The sequence below is a fragment of the Typopeltis vanoorti genome, chromosome 5 (genome assembly GCF_054136105.1).
Source record: "Typopeltis vanoorti isolate ZY-2024b chromosome 5, IOZ_Tvanoo_1.0, whole genome shotgun sequence".
Taxonomy (NCBI): domain Eukaryota; kingdom Metazoa; phylum Arthropoda; class Arachnida; order Uropygi; family Thelyphonidae; genus Typopeltis; species Typopeltis vanoorti.
The window spans coordinates 142,628,932-142,643,157 of record NC_143553.1 but is presented as its reverse complement, the minus strand read 5'-3'; the positions used below and the strand labels follow the sequence as shown (position 1 = coordinate 142,643,157).

Below are 14,226 nucleotides of genomic sequence, written 5' to 3'. Positions count from 1 at the left end.
ATATTGCAGTCGATTTTTTTAATCGAATGTTTGAGGAAACGCTGAATGGAAAGTTTCATCTTCGGTTTTAAGGACACCGGATTACTATGCAAAAGGCAATTGGTGAAGTGGCTTAGCATGAAGAGCTCAACTTAGATATATTGTTTATGAAGTAGTAGAAAAAATTTCTTTCTCTGGTACAAAATTTGGTAAATTGTGCATCAAATAGAACTTCAAGAGCTAAGAATATTTATGCTTCAGTGAGACAGGAGGAATAATATTATATGCTACATAAGGGAGATAAAAAGGGATTCCATAGAAAAGAAAGTTTTGTATTTTCGGAAAGAGCTTAACAAAGAAACTTACTCTGAACATTTTGTTGTTGTAAAAAAGTTGTTTAGACTGGTAGATGTGATTAAGTATATGTCAAACAATCCAGTAATAGAATGAGTCAAAGAATGAATGGTTTTAATATTTTGGATAATAAAATCTCTAAAGGTATATTTATTTTAGAAGGCCTTGGATCCAGTTAATTTTGGAGTTATTTATGTAATTTTATTTAAATGTATAATAATGTTTTAGTTTCATTAAATGTATATATTTTTTTACTTGGTCTTGAGCCAGTGATTTTCTGGATTCTAAAAGAAATAGTTAAGTTATTGCACCAATCAGAATTGAACCCGTGTGTAATAATAAATACTCAGAATATTAAAAAAAAAAAAAACTCATTAACAGATATATAACACATTATTGGTAAATAAATCTATAGAACAAATAAAGTGTTTCTGTTTTAAGCATAAAATTTAGAGAAGTTGGAAAATTATAAATAACTCTTAATCAAAGACTGGACACCATAGATATGAAGAATTTTGAACAAAATTGGGAAAATGAACAGATGACATCAGTAGCAGAATCATATTAAATATTAAGCATATTAGAAAGAAACTTAGTATGTTAGCATTCAAGAATCAGTGAGCGAGGTGATAAGATTACTTAAATAGAATAGATGAGGAATATTAGCAAACAAGTGCTTGATGCTAAGATGGAAGGCAAAATATCCAGTGAAAGACAAAAACTAGTAGGATTGATGCATTTAGAAGTGCTTAAGAATACTGAAATATAAGTTTATAGATAGTATAATCTTTCCCCAAATTAGTTTATCCTGTGCACACCTTAAAGGTACATATCAAGAATTTGATAATGCTGATATCACCTTCCTTTAATATAGATATATCTATACAGATTTATCTATATTAAATCTATTATTAGATCTATGTGTTCATATAAATAATAATGAAATATACAGCCATATCAGATTTGTAAAGTACATATATATTTCTTAAACTTTGATTTATGCTAATAGGGTGTTTTGAATAGTTTTTAACTTGCTACCTTACCTTGCTTTTTTTTTTTTCAAGATCATCAAAGCTTAAATACAAATCATTATATTTTCATGATTCCTTGATTATTTATTGTAAAGGAAATGATCTGGTGTTAGCAACTGTTGTTTTGTTTAAAGTCATCTTGTTCTTCCCCAGTTTCTTTGAGTTTTTCTTATTCTTTTCTGAAGGTATGCTTGCATAAATTTTTCCTGGAATTATAGTAATCATTTCCGACAACTAGAATATCCTTAGCTTCTGCTTTTATGCTACATTTATGATCTTTGATTTTCTTTGTGGTTCTCTTTCCTTCATTTGTAAGCTTTCTGGATTATTATTTCTGAAACATTTTACCACTTTTGATATGTACTTTCTGTGTTATTTTCTTCAGAATTATCCCATGACTTTTGTATAGTTATTTACATGATTATATTTCCTGCCTGCATTTTTTTTTCTCTAAATTTTCAAAGAGCACATACTGATTTACTTGCCAGGACTTTATATTTCATTTAAAAGACTATTTGTTTAATTTCCTTTATCCACTATAAGGTATTTGTCCATCTTTGCAACTCACTTCACATGCTTCCCTGGTAGATCACTGTTTTCTTCAGATTTTACCATATAATCTTTTGGTTGTTTTTGGAGTTTCATTTTTTTTTAATCTTCTTCTTTATGTGAATTTCATCCAGTATGTGACATATATCCTCATTATATCAGGTATTGGATGATATTAATTTGGAGGATATATATACATCCTCCAGATTAATTGATCATAATTTGGAGCTTGAAAAACTTTTTCAAGCCACTTCAGGCCTCCAATAAGTAGGGTGATGGTCGCACACTGGGCAATTAAATTCATCTCCCACCTAAAGACAATCACTAACATCCATCCCCACAGAAAGGATTCAAATCTGCATCCAAGGTTTGAATCCTTTGCAATGAATTTTGAATTTTGATCTGCAATGCTAGATTGTTACATTTGAGAAATTTTTGAAACAACTTTTCATGTGGCTTTGTAGGATTCTATTTCCTCTCATGCACACACATATTCATTCTTTGAAAAATTATAAATATCAATTCAAAATGATGTTTCTCTATTTTGTGTTCAATATTTAGAAAGAAATAGATATGTTCTTAATTGTGAAAATTAATTCTGTTTAATATTTACCAAGACTAGGTTGCAACACTTTCACCAGTCCACCATATAAGCCTAATCCCAAGGAAGGTGCCTTACAATCTCTTTTCTTTCCTGATGAAGCTGTGTTTAATGCCCATCCTCGATTCAGGTATATTTAAATTAATTTAAAAATGCCTATAAAATTAATATCCTTTGTCTGGATCAAAAAATTTGCTCATAACTTATTAGTTTATAGCCAGTGTTTGTATATATTTTTATCTCTGTATGAGCTTGTTGACTTTTATTTGATAAATCAGATTATAATTATTAATTGATATAAGACCTAACACAAAGTTGGGAAAACGGAATTCTGATGGGAGGAATCGTGAGAATCTGTGTGTAAGAGCAACATTGTTAGATAACTGTTAATGATGGGGATGGTTATTAGTATGGTAATGATTATGAAGAGAGAAACATTGTGTTCATCCAGTTCAGACCTATCAAGCATATGTAACAATGTCTGCATAAGTAAGGAATTAGATAAAAACAGAGATCTGCAAGTTGTTGAACTGTGTCATGCAGACAAGTGTATACAAAAGATCATGCAGATAATTTATTGTCTGTTCACAAATGCCAGGAGTATCAGAAACAAAGGAGTAAAGTTTGTTGCCTTGGTTAATATACTGGGATCTCATATTGTAGGCATTAATGAGACCTGGCTATCAGAAGCAGACATACTAACTGGTATGAAGTACAAAGAGTACAGTATTCTTAGGAAGGATAGATAGGGTAGGAGAGGAGGCATGCTGCTAATGGTACTAGATGATTTGAATCCAGTTAGAGTTGAGATCTCTGACCGCAATATTAGTAACAATTTTTTATGTGGCAGTGAATTTGAAACCATCTGGTGTGAAGTGGAGATTAACAAGATTAAATACGTAGTTGGGTATTGTTACAGACCTGGTGGATCAATTGCTAGTGATGAAGAAATGCATCACCAAATAAATACAATGGGTGTGAAAAGAGTAATCATAATGGGGTACTTTAATTATTCCTAACATTGATTTGGGTAGCTATGAATCGCACGAGAAGAATGAAACTGAAGTTATTGAGCTGTTGCGAGACAACTTCCTCAAGCAGCATATGACAGAAGGAACTTGTGATAAAAGAGTGTTAGATCTGATTATATTGTCAGAGGAGGTTTCAGTTAAAGGCATAACTATTCTGCTTCTGGTTAGTGATAGTGATCGTGAGTTACTCACTTGGGAAGTGACGAAGTTTATAAATGTTCCATTCAGAAAATGTTACATGCTGAACTACAAAGTAGGAAATTGGATCATGTGAGACGCTTGCTGCATTCTGTGCCATGGTATCAGTTATTGAATGGGAAGGATATTGACAGTGTGTGGGAATCATTTAAAAAATACTCAAGTGATGCAATATTAGAATGTGTCCCTAGAGTTTGAAGAATAAATAGAGTAGGAATGAAATGGATGTGTAATCTAATAAAGCAAGTGATTCATAAGAAAATGATGTGGAAGGAATATCACGTGCATAAGGATAAAGTCCATTATGAAAATTATAAGCCAGAAGAGTTGCAACTGTTGTATGGAAAGATAAGTCTGAGTATGAAAAGATGAAAAGAAAGTGGCTCTGCAAGTTAAAGACAACCCAAAAGAATTCTATTGTTATGCTGCAAGTAAAAGAAAGTATAAATATGGATGAATAGCTCTTCTAAATGCAGATGGTATGTAGGTGACTGATGCAGAAGTAATTGTTTGGCTAATGAGCAGCCATTTTGCTAAAAATGGCTGCTCATTTTTGGCTATCAACTTTGACATGTAAAGATAAGGCTGTCATTTTGCCTCTTTACAAGGTCTTGATAAGACTTCACTTGGAATATTGTGCTTAGGTCTGGTCTCTGTTGTGATTTTGATATAGCAGAGAGTGTCAAAAATTATATCAGGATTGCAGAATACTGATTATGAAGAAGTTTGAGAATTTTTAGGCTGCAGACACTAACAAACAGGAAGAAGAAAAGGGTTATGATTGAGACTTACAAACTTCTGTAAGGGCTATACAGAATTTTTCATTTTATGGAAGGTGAGGAAAGGACATGAATGCTGTCAAGAAGGGAATTAGGGTTAGAATTTTCTTTCGTAGAGTAGTGCGTGATTGGAATAGATTGCCTTTGGATGTTTTGTGTGCAGTAGCATGAATGAATTTCAAGAACAGTATGATGACAGCTAGTGCAAATAGTATGGCCTCGCTCGATGAGTTCCTGATGCCTTGGAGGTCTCTCTTAATAATAATAATAAATTCTCTCTCTCTCTCTCTGTTAACATACAGCAAATATAAATAAATTAGTTTACATTTTATTTTGTATAGCCATTTTATACAAATTAATTTGATAAAGTGGGATATGCTTTGTCTTCTATGCATGATTATTGATTCTTGGAAATGCCTAATTATAGCCTACAGTGTCACTTTGGACTTCTGTTATTCTTTCATTAACTGACCAGTTGCACACAAGCCATAATAAAAGTCTACAAGCTGTCCTCAGCAAATATCCTTGAAACCAGTATCTGTGTTTAAAAATCGCATGCTGAACAGTTTTTCTATGTTTTTGAAATTTCTGGAGTCACTTGTTTAAGCATACTAACATAAGAAAGCAGCATATGTTTAATACTTTTGATATATGAATTTGAGAAAGAGAAATTGTTAAAGAAAGCTGTAGTCTTCAGTATAGTCACATCTAACATTTCAGCCTTTCTCAAAGCACTTTTAACTGATTCGGTTGGTTGTCCTCTGTCTTTTTTCTGCATTCTAGCATCAGATGTTTTTTTTTTTTTTTTTTTTTTTTTGCTACCTTTCTCCCATTCTGTTTAAATCCATACTTTGACCACCTTCGATTAGCTCTGCTCGCACAATCCTAATTTCTGTCAGGTTCTTTCCTAATATCTTCACTTTTAATGTGATACTGCCATCAGTTCTCTTCTAATTGTTCTGAGAACTCTCATATCTGTGGTCTCTAGTCTTTGATCAACTGTTTTATTTCCAAACCAACTTTCATATCCATAAACTGAAATTGGTTTGAATACCATCTTGTATACTGCCAGTTTAGTGATTTGGCTAATTTCTCTCGTATTTCATATAAATTTATTCATCTGGTTCCTCACCATACCAGCTTTGTTTATTCTGTTATGTATTTTTAGATTTAATTTATCTTTACTAGAGATTTTATTTGTTCTGTAGATTCTACATTCAGTATGCAGTTCGTGTTTTATATATTCTTGTCTGTTTTCATACTTTGTCTTTTTGTTACTTGTTTTTGTGCCAAATCCATTACAACAGTTATTCAGTTTAGTTATGGACTTGTACCGGACTTATTTAAGAATATAATATTGTGTAAAGTAAAGAACTGAGGTTAACATCTCCAATGTTGAAATCAGTTTATTGCCACTTTCTTTCATAACATGGTCTATATAGATTTTGAATAACAGTGGAGATAGTATGCTGATTTTATAGCTGATTTTTCCATCAAACTAGCTTCCTGTATCTACATCAGCTTTAACTTCTGATTTACAACTTTAAATATTTAAAATTGTAAGATTATATATAACTCTGTATAATGTGTTTCTCTGAACTTCTTTTGTAGGACTGCCTCTTTAACTTGAGTCTACCACAACATTATTCTTTGCATGCAACTTCACATGCCTCATTGACTGAATCAATGAGGGTTTGTTTTTAAAACTTTCAACATATTTTTAATATGTTGAAAGTTTTATCCTGCATAAAACTAAATCATTGCTTTCTGTTTCAAATCCCTTGTATACTCTTGTTCTGAACAAGTCTGAAGATATCACTATTAACTGTAACATTTAATATTGGGTCTTTTGCTGATGTGATGTGAATTTGTGCACATGTTGCAGTGTTGTATTTGTAATGATTAACCCATGTTCCAAATAGGCTAATGTCTGTTATTCATTTCCTACTCTGCTATTTGAATCTTCCTTCAGGAACCTGCTTTTTCTTTTTGTCAGCTGCCATCTCTAATGATTTGAAAAAGTCATCTACATCTTCCTTAGGAGAACCTTTTGTGGGACCGTAGGCACAAATCTAATTGTCCAATCTCATCTTGAAATTTGTTCCCAGTACTCTATTTGAAATTCCCAGCCATTTAAAAAGTTTGTTTTTAACAGTAATTCCAGCAATAATGATCAGCATTATTGCTGGAATGTAACTTTGATAATTATTATTTAGACATCCCATCTGTTTTAGGCTTCTTTGTTTCACCAATTATATCAACATGATACTTCTCTAATTCTTCAGTGAGCTCTGCTTTTTTTTCCCCAGTGATACTTCTTGCAGTGATGGTGCTATCTTCATTTCTGCTGATGTGTTTGTTCCATTAGCTGACTTTTTGCTTGTTGAAAATGGAGTGCCTTGTTTAACCAGCAACATCAGGTGAACATGAAATTGCATCATGTACTATCATTTTGTTTTTGGGTTTAATTCAGTACAGAATACTATTTAGTTGGAAAAAGTCCTAAATTGCTAGCCCATTCTCATTCATTCAGTATCTAGGTTGATACAAGATGCAACACAAGTAGATGAGGATAGGAAGCCCTGGTTTGGTTCTCCACATTTCTTGCATGCTATATGGAAGCCTCCTCCTGGTTATCTAGCTTCTCCCCTTAAGAGGAGAAGAAATTTGGCTGTTGTATTACTTTTATATAAAACATATGTTAGAGTTTAGTGTCAGATGGTATAAATGCTTATTTGTAAGATTGCAGTTGAAATTATATTTGGAAAAGTTATGAAACTTGATGAAAGGAAACAGAAATAAGAATAACAATGCAATGTACCCAACTAGTACAAAATTTAGAATATGAGTAACAAAGTCAGATTGATTAGAGACCATTTCCAGGTTTGTTGTGACATATAATAAAGTGAGAATGGTTGGCCACTCAATAGTCAGTATGTGGCTTTATCGATTTGGGTTTCAAATTCATCACATAGTCTACAGGTTTACACACACACACACACACATATGTACATATATGTTTAAAAAAAACAGAAAAGTTCAGTAGTATTTAGTAATTTATTTTATTTATTTATTTACAGGACTTTGGCTCGTAATATCAGAGAAAGAAGGGGGAAAAAAGTTTCCATTAACATTCCTAGTAAGTTGCTTTAATTTCTTCATATTACACATTGGTCCTCAAAAACTTAAGGGAGAAAAATAAAATTAGCATTACTGCTTTTACTACTATGAGTGATTTATCACTATCGCATAATTATTGATGTTCTGTTATTACTTTTGCTCAATTATTAGATATTATTAAAAGTGCAATTTTTGTAATGACATATTTCAATAAAAACAAATTTATGATATTGTATCTGCAACAGTATCAAAGATGTTAGATTTGATTATAGCGTCGGAGAGTGTTTCAATTAAAGGTGTACCTATTCTGCCTCTGATTGGTGACAGCGATCATGCGGTACTCACATGGGAAGTGACTAAGTTTATTAAAAGGTCACATGCTGAACTACAACGCAGGAAATTATGACCAACTGAGGAGTATACTTAGTTCAATGAATTCGAATTGGTTGCTGGATAGGAAGAATATTGACAGTGCATGGGAAGCATTTAAAAAATACTTAAATGATGCAATATCAGAATGTGTCCCAAGAGTTCAAAGATTAAATAGGGTAGGAGTCAAATGGATCTATAATCCTATTAAGTAAGAGATTTGTAAGACAGATGATGTGGCAGGAATATCATGTAAGAATGATGTCCGTTATGAAAATTATAAGCAGAAGGCCAGAAGTCACAACTGTTGTATGAAAACCAAGTGTGAGTATGAAAAGAAACTGGCTCTGCAAGTAAAAGAAAGAAAAAGAATAATTCTGCTGAATGTGGATGGTGTGAAGCTGACAGATGCAAAAAAGGTTGTTCAACTAATGAGCACCCATTTTGATAGAAGCTATCAACCTTGTGTACACAACATTGAGTTCACTACCTCTTCACTGGATGAAGAAACTTGGGGTGTATGAAGAGGCAGTATCATAGCTGTTGCACAAACTGAATAAGTGGGTTTTCTGTAAACCGAGAATGATAAGGAACCTTCTGGAAGATGTGTGATTAGTGTGTTCAGGAAGGGCAGACACTCATTGGCTTCTAGCTCCATTGTAAAGTGGATTTTTGGGTGCTGGCTATTTAAATGCACTAAAAATGTATTCAGTGTGTCTGGGCCACGTGACCTAGTTTCTGGCTACGCTATGTTGATGATGTGTTTGATATTTGGTCACATGGCCCAGACACATTGAGAGTGGCTGTATTGATAGCTAGCTTTTCCAGTTCTATGTAAAAGTTGGCTAAGGAGAGAGAGGGGGGGGGGGGAATCTCATAACTGTCCAATCTAATTGTTTGTGTATTTTCCTTTTCCATGTAAAATAACCTGCCTGTACTGTGAATTTAAATAGTTGAAATATATCAGAGGGAAATTGTGAATTTAGTAAATTAAAGGTTCCAGTTAATGGTATATTCGTGAATAGTGAGGTGATATTAAAACTTGCCATTAAGTCTGAACTTTTTAAGGTATGGTTTTCTAAAATACTTTTTAGCTGGGTAGAATTTTTAACAAAAGAGGGAGAATTGTTTGTGAAAGTGGCTAGTAGTTTGGCTAAATGTTTAGCAAGTTTATATGTAGGACTGTTTATACTATCTACAATAGGGCATAAAGGTGTACCTTGTTTGTGAATTTTTGGAGCACCATATATTCTGGGTGTTTTTATGTGGAAGGGCTTGAGTTTGTTGACTGTTTATTTGGGCCAGGAAGTGACTTTGTTCAATAATTTGCACACCTTGTTCTCTTGTGAGTTGGTGGGATCCCTATCTATAATTTGATATGTTGACTGGTCTTGGAGAAGTGTGTGCATTTTGCTTTCATATTCTGTTGTATCCATCACCACAGTTGCGTTTCCTTTGTCTGCTTTGGTTATGGTAATGTGGTTATTATTGCATAGCTCTTTTATATTATATTATTTTAGATTTATATTATTTTGGAAGGCTTAGAATGGATTAGGAAATTCAGGGGCCATGTAGCAAAGATTGCAAATACTCCAAACCTCAACAAGTATGACTGTATAAATCTACCAAAGATTTGGGAGACAGTCATCCTAAGACCAAATTAATACCTGCTTTCTCTTTTTTTTACCAACTTAGATGGTGCCTAATTAGGACTTGAGTCTTTGTGTTGCAGACTACAATTGCTCATACTATTTATATTATTTTATATTTATATTATTTTTGGAAGGCTTAGAATGGATTAGGATGTTGGCCACGTCTAACCGAATGTTATTGGCTATTGCTGGAGGCAGGTCGTGTATCTCGCGTTCAATGCAAGCCATTATTTTGGCTTTTGGAACTTCTTTGGGAGTAACGGTAAACTTGTGTCCCTGACTTAATGCACTCGTGGCTTCTTTGGTTAAGGTTATCGATGATAAGTTCACAACGACACCATATTGTTGTAATTGTGGTTGCTGCATAGCAATGCGTTGCTGGAGGATTTCAAATTTCTTATGGTGCTGGTTTTTAACTTTGGCGAATACTTTGTTGGCTGTAGAGTCGGAGATGCTGTCCAGGATATCCCATAGTTCTGGGTTTAAAATGTTAAATAGTTTATCACATAGGGCATTGATGAAAGAATTTATTTTAGATAGTTCCTGGCTGCATTTAACTGTTCCTGTAATAGTGCTAAACTCACTCGTTTATAAATATGTTGAGCTTTGGCTCAGTGAAACTCATTCTTAATTTTTACACAGTTTGGTATTAAGTTGGTGTCTTTGCACCTTTTTAAGAAGGCTAACCTGTTCAGTTGCCACGCCAATTATGTGAAATTGGCAACTCTCATATGTTTACCTAAAGGCAGATTCTCTCCTTTATCACATCCAGGAATCTATGAAGTGCTATGTTCATGTCATCGAGCCTACTATGGACAGACGGGAAGAACTGTGGACATCCGCCTCAGTGAACACAAAAAATATATCTGGCATTTTTGCTATGGCAAGTCACGTCTAGCAGACCATGCTTTGGATACCCCCGCACACAGGATCGATTGTAAAGAAACAAAAGTGCTGCACAAAAGCTTTTACAAGTCAGAGTGGTTATTCCTGGAATCAGCAGAAGCCTTGAAACGTACTCCAAACCTCAACAAGTATGGCTTTATAAATCTACCAAAGATTTGGGAGACAATCATCCTAAGACCAAATTAATACCTGCTTTTTTTATTATTATTTTTATTTTTTACCAACTTACATGGCACCTAATTAGGACTTTAGTCTTTGTGTTGTACACTACAATTGCTCATATTAATCCCACTGTTACACCGGATTGTGGTTGTCTCGCTACTGTAACAAACGTTGTTTGTGTGATCTGAAGATTCTGGATAGAATACCAGCGAAATATTAGCATTTAAGTCAGAAAATGGTTATTTTCTTATCAATCTGTGTTCGCATATATACCGTTAAAATTCAATCAACATGTACAACGAACACATAAGCCTTTCCACACATTTGCGTGTTATTCTGTAATAATGTTACCATTGAACTAGACAAGGGGAATGGATACACCATATTTTGGATTTTGCTAAGGCTTTTGACAGAATAAAGCATGGTAGACTTTTGCATAAATTGAAGAATATGTGTTTGAATTATAGAATGTTAAAGTAGATATGAGGATGGCTGACTAACAGATATCAAAAAGTGGTATACAGAGAATGTGAGTCTGCAAGGTTTAAGGTAACCAGTGGTGTACCACAAGGATCAGTGTGTAAAAATAATCATATTAAAAATTCTGAATATTTTTACGTATTAATTTTGCTTGTTAGTTTTTGTTTTCATACACGCAGTGTCTGCACTTGTGATGTGCTCGTTATGAAAATATTATATTAGAAATAACATGTAAAGAAGTAAAAATATTGAAGTACTTACTAATTGATTATTTGTATTATTTATAAGAAAGTTTGTTGTATTTTAAATGTTGAATTTTGTGTTTATGAAAGACTTTCTTCAGCGCTGGTGGATACAGCGAGTCAGCCATATTATTACAATGCGTAGTTTCTGACGTTGTTGAAGTGCGCATGCTCCCGGAGTGAACTTGATGTTTGATTGACAGCTGACAAGAAAGCGTTGCGTATCCAAGTTACAGTGGTAAACAAGAGAGCGTTCGAAGAGTTTTTTAGAACACTGGCCGAGGAATATTCAAGTTGGGAGGAACTTGATTTTTTGTGTGCGGCAGTTAAAGGAAATTTTATATTGTATTCCGAAAAGGGAATAGTGGAAATAATATGTTTCAAGAAGGAATAAGTAAAGAAGAAGGAAATCTTGAAACTAAGTTTTTATAAACTGGCCGAAGATATATTCAAGTAGGAAGGAACTTGAATTTTTTGTGTGCGGCAGTCAAAAGGAAATTTCATATTGTATTCCGAAAAAGGAATAGTGGAAATAATATGTTTCAAGAAGGAATAAGTAAAGAAGAAAAAGGAAATCTTGAAACTAAGTTTTTATAAACTGGCCGAGATATATTCAAGTAGGAAGGAACTTGAATTTTTTGTGTGCGGCAGTCAAAAGGAAATTTCATATTGTATTCCGAAAAAGGAATAGTGGAAATAATATGTTTCAAGAAGGAATAAGTACAGAAGAAAAAGGAAATCTTGAAACTAAGTTTTTATAAACTGGCCAAGATATATTCAAGTAGGAAGGAACTTGATTTTGTTTTGTGTGAGGCAGTAAAAAAGAATTTTTAAAGGGATCTTGAAAAGAGCCTTAACAGGAAGAGAATAAGACTATGAACATTTTTTTGTGATTGTAAAGAAAAAGTGTTTTGTCTTAAGAGTAAGTTTGCATTTTTTTAATAAGGCCTTGGATCCATATAATCTGTATTTGTAGTTATGTATTTTACTAGAAGTGTATATATATTGTTTTAAGTTTTATTAAATGTGTTTATTTTGTACTTGGTATTGAGTCAATGATTAGTTGGATTCTGAAAGAGTGAGTTAAAGTCATTGCACCAATTGGAGTGAACTCTTTGTGCAAATATAATAACATATAGGGACACTCGGAGTCAAAAATAAAAATAATTGTTAGTAAATGAAATATTATTTATAATACACATTATAAATAACTAATGGCGCAGCCTATATAGGATATAAGATAAATCATTAAATATTAACAATGGCGCAGTCGCCTACAGGATAAATAAATTCAATAAATATTAACAATGGCGCAGTCGACGACAGGATAATTGGTTATGACTAAACTATTTTAGAATCCAAAAGGCAAATCTTGACTCAAATCAAAAAAAAAAAAAATGGCTACAGAAAATAGTAATATTAGTAGTAAAGTTCCTTCAGTTAATGATGAAGAATTTTTTAGGTTAATAAATCCAACCTTAGTAATACCTTCTTTCTCAGGTGATAGTAGTGAAAGCATAGAAACATTTTTTAGGTATGCAGAAAAAATTAAAGATTTAGGAAATTGGTCAGATTTTCACTTGTTAATTATACTGCGTAATAAATTGTTGGGAAAAGCCAAAACATTCTTAAATACATCTCCTTTACTAAGAGATACTGACAATTATGCAACCTTTAAAAGTTTGCTAATATCAGAATTTTCAAATGTAAGAGAATTAGGGCCTAACATTTGGAAGATTCAACAGTGTATCCAAGGTAATAAGGAATCTGTTTCTGAATATTATCATAGATTGTGGACCATTGCTCATGGATTTAATATTTCATCTGAAGAGAAATCCTCTTTAGAATGGTTGCTCTTTAATCAATTTAGGCTTGGCCTCAAGGATAATTTAAAATAAACAGCGTATAAGAAAAAAGTTAGAAATCTTGAACAATGTTTTGAGCTTGTTAAAGAAAAGGAAGAAAGATTAAGAGATATTTTTCATTCCTCAAGCAATAAGCAAGTAAATTCTTTTCAGCATAATCAAACTCATTCTTCTAGCATTGTGGGTACTGATAAAATGAGAGAAGAAAAGCATCAAAAGGGTAAAGCTGAAAATAAAAAGAAAAAGTCTAAGGAAACTTCTGTGAATTTTACTAAAGATATTCCAGAATCTGATTCCAGGGTAAAATTACATGATTTGGAAAAATATGAGGAACTGAAAACATTTCTGAGTGAAGAAATAGAAAGACAACAGAGACCCATAATACAAGGACAGGAACTTCTGTTTAAGATGATGTCGGATTTAACATTATCCAAAAATCTTACAGATAATCAATCTTTTTCTTGTAAATCTGATGGCATTGATAGGAATAAAGCATCTCATAGAAGATACATTCCAAAATGTTTTAGATGCAATAAACAGGGTCATTTTGCTAAAGATTGTTATGTTAGAGATAGATCTTGTTTTCAAAATAAGAAATCAGAGAATAAAAGTAAATCTGGAATTAGTTATTATTCCAATATTATACTGGCAAGGACAGAAATGTCAAACTATTCACTAAACATGGGTAAAGCCAAAGACAGCTATAACCATAAAAGAAAGTTTGATGTAGCATTAGCTCCTTATGCTAATGAAAGTAATCCTTTAACAGTATTACAAGGATTTATTGAAGATGTACCTTGTGATATCTTACTTGACACAGGTGCACACATTTCACTCATTTCTTATAGCTTATTTAACAAAATTAAATCTCTAATTCCAAATGATATTTCAGTTTTAAGCAATCCAAT

General features: G+C 32.8%; 1 protein-coding gene across 1 annotated transcript in view; it reads left to right on the top strand.

Annotated features, from left to right (window-relative positions):
- The window catches only part of Gclc (glutamate--cysteine ligase), a 162,653-nt gene that overhangs the window by 50,314 nt on the left and 98,113 nt on the right, over positions 1 to 14,226 (top strand). The window contains exons 5-6 of the mRNA XM_090392798.1: positions 2,531 to 2,644; positions 7,603 to 7,661. Of these exons, the coding sequence (XP_090248924.1) occupies positions 2,531 to 2,644; positions 7,603 to 7,661 (173 nt within the window). The remainder of the gene's footprint in view (positions 1 to 2,530; positions 2,645 to 7,602; positions 7,662 to 14,226) is intronic.